The sequence below is a fragment of the Dermacentor variabilis genome, chromosome 3 (genome assembly GCF_050947875.1).
Source record: "Dermacentor variabilis isolate Ectoservices chromosome 3, ASM5094787v1, whole genome shotgun sequence".
NCBI lineage: Eukaryota > Metazoa > Arthropoda > Arachnida > Ixodida > Ixodidae > Dermacentor > Dermacentor variabilis.
Window position 1 is genome coordinate 156,449,455 of NC_134570.1, and position 7,744 is coordinate 156,457,198.

The following is a 7,744-nucleotide window of genomic DNA, read 5'->3' on the forward strand; positions in this document are numbered from 1 at the left end:
TCCCACGACGTTAGGCCTCCGAATCAGACGCTTGTCGCGAAGTAAACACTGCCTCGGTGACGGATTTTCGAGATTGCAGGACGGCAAAAGTGAGATAGCTCAAGAGTTTCGTTGCCGCACAGATGCTTTCGAATGAATTGCCTTCGGACGGCCCTCCCGCAATCTGGCAGAATCGGCCTAAACGTAAGAGGAGCTGTACTTATCTGTGGCAGGCCGATATTGTTAAAAGCGCTATGCTTAAGTTTCTTTTCTTTTTGCAGGCACGTCATTGTCGAGGGCCTTGTCTCGCCTGTTCACTGTGTAATCGTTGTCGCCAGATAAAAAAGTATAACGCCACGCACTGCGCAGTGCCTGAATAGGCTTTCGCAGGCCGCAATCTCAAGACCCATTAGGTGTACGCGCGTGTAGGTTAATTTAACCCCGTGCGCTTCTCTTGTTTTCAGCTTCAGTTTACTTAAGTTTCACTTTCAGTTTTTACACCGATTAACACCTCCCCTGGTACATTATTACTGCTGCGAGAGGTTGACCATCCTTGGTGAAAATTTTGCAATTTTCTTGAACACAAACACTCTTTCTTGCAGCCTCGCAATATTGCCATTTTTCATTAGGTATGTTGTGTCACTGTGCCTGTCCCCAAGTGATTACCCAGCATGACTCAACAGTCAATTTTATGTCAAAGCTGCTATTGTGATTGGATGCAGTAGAGAATATCTGCTCTTAATGCTCTCTACAAATGTACCTGAAAATTAATTCCCAGAACACCACTGGAGCTAACACAATGAATCTTAATGGGCATGTCAAGAATGATGTGTGACGAAGGCTAATCCAATGCACTGCGAAGATTTTCTCCAAATATTTTAATCATGCTTTGGAGATGTACAGGGCCTAAAACAGTTCTTTTTTTTTTAGGAATTATCGAGGGCACCAAGATGAAACACAGTAGGAATAAAGTCTGCCTTCGAAAAAATAACATGCTGGAGAAGTTTCAAAGTTGAGGACGCAGTAAAAAAATATCTAACTTCTGCTAAAGGGGTTATTCTCTATGCTTGCCGGGGGACTAAAAGTCTTGATCTTTGCGATCTACTTCACGTGCCATTATGAAACTTCGCGGGCCCTAATGTTCTTTGTGAGGACCACTCGACAGTCAATAAACTGCTCTTCTATTGTATGTGAATAAGTGGAACGACTTTCAGTTTTGATACAGATGGAAGAACATACGGTAGGTATACACTGATTATGTTTTTGTGTCAGTAGTAGACATCATTACCGTGTCTTATGTAGCTGCCACATACTTTCCAACTGTGTTCCGGAGTTCACAGCAATTTTACACAATCATTACATAATTATACCTTACTATGACTAAGCACCGTTTGAGGTGGCGAGGTCAAGTTCTAGCTTTGCCACGAAGTAGGGTGCCAATGTATTGCAGTCAGACTTTCAACATGCACTACAGTGTTAACACACACTAACCTGCTTGCAGGTTATATGAGGCACTGCATGAACACCCACCACAAATGTGACCTTCCACTGTGCGGAGTCCCTGCAGTAAATTAAGATTGTAAAGACGGTTGTACGCAAAGTGGTAGAGCTACCACACTACGTACATCTGACAACAACCCTCATCAATATAGCATTTGGTGCGCAATACTAGGGACGGAAACGAACGATTTGGCCCTTGGCTGCAACCCCAGTCATTTCTTTAATAAGCTCTTCCATTATTACACTTTCGAACACCATGACGATATGTGGATCAAATACAGCAAGCACTCCTCTCACACACTAAACTTAGAAGTAATAACACTTCTTGAACATGAAACTATAAACAATTTTTCACAAGTCTACCACAAACGTCTGACCTTTGACATTTGTTACATAGTAAAATCATGTCCTTCAATTCCAGAATTATTTCATCAATGCAAGGGCTTTAGTCTGGCAAGGCATGCAGAATTATGAGCAACATATTTCCGAAGTCATAACCAAGTGCTGTTATGTAGGTGCTTGCATCTGTAAATGTGTATGAATTAGTATTATCCCAAAACAAACTGCTTCCATGCCCAATTGTACCTTGAGTCGTGTCTCTGCATCCGATATTCTACAGTACGAACTAGCTTCCCCTAAAGAAATCAGAACTCTCATCACATGCACCAACTTTTTTCAAGAGGTCTTGTTTGTTACAAAACATTTCCTTCCTGCCATGCACAAACTCAACCAGACATATTTAGATAATGGCAAAAAAGCAGCAGTGAAGCCATCTATTCGTATGTCAGTTTGATACATGATATAAACTATGACCATAGCAAGAAGATAAAAAAGAAGAACTGATTTAAAATGCAGGCTCTTGTTAAAGTGCACATGATTGAAGCCTATCATGGTGGTGGCCTAAACCTCCTTTTATGGCCTCATGTTATCTGTATATCAATTCTAAGTATGCAACAGGGCAGATTCACAGCAAGAAGGGTGACAGGGGTGTGCAAATATTCAAAACTTTTTAATAATGAACCGAATATTTTCCTATTTGATTCGGTCCTCAAATTGAAGAGTCACAATTGATTTGGTCCTCGAACAGAATAATAAATATTCAAAAATCAAGATATATTACAAGTAGTTTCCAAATACTTCCTGCAGACTACTTTAGACCATCAAACATGAAATTCAATCAAAGCTGCAACAACTTTCATCTCATCCTCAGTGGACATAACATACTAGAGCATGTTGCGTCACTTGGACAGCCAGACTTTTCCGACTAAACACAATCATTCACAGTAAAATGTTTAGGCAAGGCCTCCGGCATTGGGTACTGTTTGACACGCACTTCCAATTTGGTCACAAAAATATACATGCATATTAAATAGGACAGTAAGACTGCCTCTATAAGTTTTATATGATGACAAATGACAACATACGCCCTGAAGAGTCCCAAATTTATGAACAACCTGCTCAGTTGTTCCTGATATTCCCTTAGTGCTTTTAATAAAGCAGGCTTTATAATGTGCAGTGTAATGACAGAAACTTTCTCGTTGTGTGATATTAACGATGAGAAGACTGTTCACTATTCAGGAACTATTCAACATTCAATTCAATTGGCTTCTGACGCTGTTCGATTCAAATTCCTTCTGACACTATTCGATTCAGCCTCAAGAACTACTATTCACACGCCCCTAAAGGGTGACTGTAGCATTTGTGACCAATCTTAAACATGCCCGTCTGTCCATATTGCGCACTCTGACGAAATAGCAGAGCTCCACAGCACTGCTTAAGTAGGAACAAAGAACATTTATTGCGGGCCACATCAATGGTACTCAGTAGGAAGGTACAAGTGACACTTGCCATCTAAAAGATAATTATTTATGAAACAATGACAGACTTATTTTGCTCCTCTCATTTCTCATTAGGATCATGTGGCATTGTGTGTAGGGCACAGGTGAGTGTGCCTGGAATAGCGACACAGAAGAAAAACTGTATTGTTTTGCGACCGAAATGCAATCATGCATGAAAGCCCACCTGGTACAACAGCCCAGAAAAGTTGCAAAAAAATAAGTCTTTGATTGCAAAATAAGTTGCTAGTTAACAGCATGGAAGGAGAAAGTTATATTTACTCCAACACATGCAAGAAAATGTGGCGCTTGCAGCGTCTAAGGTAAAACATACAGGTATTGCATTTGCCGAACTACGTTTAGCATAGTATAGCCGTTTTATGGCTGCTACAATTGTGTTGGTGGGCACACGAATCATGGTACTCAGGTACTCGAGCTAACTAAGCAGAAGACATGCAAGTACTTTTTTGTGTGCGATTGCAAAGCATTCTCATGGGGCATGTTGTGGGTTACTCCATCCCAGCACACAAAATCCAACAGATGCTTTTCAGTAACAGCAGCTAAGCAATGCCACCTAAAGCTTTCTAAAAGACACTATCAATTGCACCTCGTATGCCATCATTATTTGCTGGTTTTCTTCAGTGTGATGCCAATGCAACTTATTTGTGCTTTCATATGTCATTTAGTAGATGAACATCATCCCCCCCGATACATGTAAAAGTGGGATGCCCAAAGCCCCGCATCGAGGGAAAGCAGACCAATTCTGCAACAGACTCTAACCCACAATTTGAAACTTGCAATAAAAAAAGTCTACACAGCGCAGGCACACCACATTTTCTTGCATGTAAACGCAGAAAAGCACTGTAGAGAGACACAGCTCAGAGCCCCTTGTTATAATACACCTTCGTCGGAGGATTGGGCAGCTTTTTGATGACCTCCTGCAACTCCGGTTCCAAATCGCTCACATCAATGTGGCTCTTCTGCGGAAAGATGGCACAACACAGGGGTGTCGCGAACACCAGCATCAGGCCGCACAGGCCCACTTGCAGCGGAGCGCTGATCCACGGGTAGCGCTGCAGCACGCCTTTCCTCTCGAGCGTGTTCATCACAATCGGTGGGAATACCATGCCGGGAGCGGCCATGCCCACCCTGGAGAGGACGACCATTGCGATGGCCCACTTTGCGGCCACCTTGGACTCGCCGAGGCGGTTGCCGTTGTCGTCAACTACGGCAATTCCGTGATTGATCTCGCGCATCCGCATCATGGGGATGTTCACGCAATTGGCCGCCGCCACGGCACAGAACGGCACGAACCGGCCAACGAGCGGCGGAAGCGACTTCACGAGACTGTTCAGACCCAGCGCGGTTCCTAAAGCACCGCCGGTCGCTAACACGTACGAGAGACCCAGCGTCGACAACGGTATGGAAGAATCTCCGCTGCGGTTCGAGTAGTTGACAACCGCGTTGAACGACTGGTTGACCCACTGCCAGAAGACCACTTGCGGTGTGGTCTTGTAGAAGGTAAGCATGCAGCCCGTGATCGTCATGTTCATGGGCACCTGGGCCGACATGCGGCCAATCAGCGTCACCTTCTCGCCAGTGTCCGGATGGAACGCCGAGTCGTAGATGTGTTTGGCATGCCAGATTTTCTCTTCCGTCAATCCCGGCAGCATTTCGCCCTTACGGTAGCGCGTGACGATTTCGCGCGACTCCTCGAGCTCGCGACCCGTACACAACAGATTGAGCGGGTTGGTCACCGTGAAAAAGTGCCGCGCCCGGCCCCAATATGTGCTTTGGTCCCAGCGGGGTTCATCGATGTTGATGCGCGTCTGCATCGTGCCAGGCGGACCGCTCAGCGCCGTGATTGGTGATGGAGTGGAGACGTGCCGCAACGGACTTGGGCGTCGATGCGTACTGGCCGCTGCAATCGGGAGACGATCCGCAGCGGTCGACGCGGGCACGGACGGACGAATAGACGGGCGCTGACGTATCTGGCATCCTAAATCGACGTCCACAACATTTGCACCTTGCGCGACACCACGCGTCCATTCTTTCTAATAATGGAGCTAATAAGGAAGTGTAGAACCCAGTCAACGAATAATCCAAGACAGTTTTGTCAGTGCTCTTGTACTATTAATTGTTACTACGCCCGAAAATTTCTCCTACAAATTGTCTTCACCAGCAAGCAAGGTAGAGGCGCTTGCGCCATCTAAGTGAAGTTTCTAAAAGTTGTTGCGCCCTTCGAGATACGGCTGCGCGAGAGCCGTTCATTACTGCGTCACGAAGGCCATCTATCTTGTACTCCTGAGCTTGCAATATTTTTATTGGGTGCCACTAAAGTTATAGCAACATGGTCTGTGGAAGTTCACCACTTGACTAAGCTGCAATTATTTTCGTTACTGGAGCACTTTCCCGGTCGAACGCATTTTGTTTTCCTGGCACCTCGTTTTGAATTTACGAGCGGGTGTTTTAACTGCAGCGATGTCCACGAGAGGACGACACAATGCTGCGCTCACCTTTAAGGCTTGCCGCCGTACTTTTCTCGTTCTGCAAGCAAAACTTAACGCATTAAATATATTTCTATTAACTTCAAGTATAGTTAGTATAACAGACGTTTGTGAAGAATGCTATTAATTGAGAAAAATGAATTAAAGCTTGAGTGCTTAGGAGCACTAATACAAAATCTTGTATTATTAAAAGACACTCACCACTTCGGGGGTGCAGCTGAACTCATGGCTATATATGTTTGAACAATCGCCCATATGTTGTACTTCCAAAGTACATATACTAAAATTGGAACGATACAGAGAAGATTAGCATGGCCCCTGCGCAAGGATGACACGCAAAATCGTGAAGCGTTCCACATTTTTTTCGTACTTTTCAGTAGAAACGTTTAGCCGAGGATCCCTGGTGCTTTTGCTTGTTATTCTTTTTTTTTCTTTTTTCCCTTGTGTATTGCTTTCACTAGAGGCGGTTGAAAACAAACGATTTGGAATATGAATCGATTACAATATAATATTAAGTGCTGAATCGATGTCGATTAGTCATTACGGTGCAATAAGGTACCACGCCTGCATACTAAGTAGTGAGAAAAGATGGCTGTAGCTAACTAACCAGCGAGACAAAAGATCAGCTTGAAACCCGATGACTAATTATCATTAATAAAAATGCACAAATAGCATTTCAACAATTTTATAGCCTAGTTGCATATTAACAAGCATATTTCCAAGTAAGAATGACCACTGTGTGCATAGGCGTACTTACCTGGCGGGGGGCGGGGGGCGGGGGGGCATCGCAAATTTCAACTTGCGCTTCTTGTATTATGGCCAGCCTTTTTTTTTTTTCGGACAGCCTAATTATATCTGAAAACACAAGATCAGATAGCTAAATTTAATCTAAGCGCGAGTGGGGCGGAGGAGGGGGGGGGAGGGGGGGAGTCCGGATAATTAAGGTATTTTAATCAGCCGCGCCAAACGATTGCATACATTACGGAATGGAATTGTTGAATTATGAAATACTAAAACTATTGAATATCCGTCCAGAGATTGTTCACATATGGCGTCAGTCTCATTTCCTCATGAAAAACCAAATAAAGCATATCGCTAATAAACCAGTCTGACTGTCGAATTTCATTGTGTAATCGCGAGTTATGGTAGCTATTTTGGCAAAAACGGCCTGGTCGAATGTGCATTGTAATTCCGTTACAGTACTGACCTGAATTTTATCTATTGGCATGTCTTACTTCCGACGTTGTCTGTCAATTTCATTTTCAGGTTGTTTCTGCAAAAGAGTAACGCTAGCGCATGATCCCTGGCAGAAGCAAGAACAGCGGAGATCGCATTTTGAAAAAAATGGGGGCCATTTTTTGAGTGATGCAAACCGAAAGTAATAACTGTGTAAGCCACTTATGTGCTCTGAAAATAATTACTAAATACTCGCTCCTTCCTAGTTTTTTGTGCGTTAGCCTGAGCATTTGGTTGCTTTATGGTATTTTACCGTTTTTTTTTTCCTGCAAAATATATTCGAGATACGGTGGCTATACGTAGTTGAATTAGAAAGCAACTTCTCTTTGACGAACGATAAATGTTTAATTTGTGTAGGTTCACTACCGCCTTTGTAGAAAGTTACTGATGCAGGAGTTCCAGAGTGTCATACTACAGTTATTCATGTTTCCCAGACTCCTAAAACAACTGCACCAGATACGAACTCCAAATTCGTTGCGAAACTTTCAAGTTCCTGCTTCAACTGAAAGCGTTGCAAATTACTACTGAACCCTCGCTTTCCCTATTTGCGTGCGTCATACGAGACTCGTAGTTGGTTTCCGCGGTGCCTTTTGCGAAGTGTAAACAAGGCACCGCTTGCATATTTGGGAGAAATTACGAGCATGGTAAGACATCATCACCATCATCATCATTAGCTTATTTATGTCC

The 7,744-nt window shown here is 43.7% G+C and overlaps 1 protein-coding gene and 1 non-coding gene across 2 annotated transcripts; one reads left to right on the plus strand and one right to left on the minus strand.

Moving 5' to 3' along the window:
- Positions 1 to 3,258: 3,258 nt before the first annotated feature.
- Positions 3,259 to 5,307, minus strand: Sfxn1-3 (Sideroflexin-1-3). The gene has a single exon (XM_075686574.1). The coding sequence runs from the start codon at positions 5,147 to 5,149 to the stop codon at positions 4,193 to 4,195; it is 957 nt and encodes a 318-aa protein (XP_075542689.1). The 5' UTR covers positions 5,150 to 5,307; the 3' UTR covers positions 3,259 to 4,192.
- Positions 5,308 to 6,081: 774 nt separating this feature from the next.
- On the plus strand, positions 6,082 to 6,184 carry LOC142576916 (U6 spliceosomal RNA). Its single transcript, XR_012827024.1, has one exon. It is a non-coding gene; the product is annotated as a U6 spliceosomal RNA (small nuclear RNA).
- Positions 6,185 to 7,744: the final 1,560 nt, after the last annotated feature.

Bases quoted from the DNA above. Each gene is read 5' to 3' on its own strand.
- Sfxn1-3 (XM_075686574.1), bottom strand. From the start codon at position 5,149: ATGCAGACGCGCATCAACATCGATGAACCCCGCTGGGACCAAAGCACA.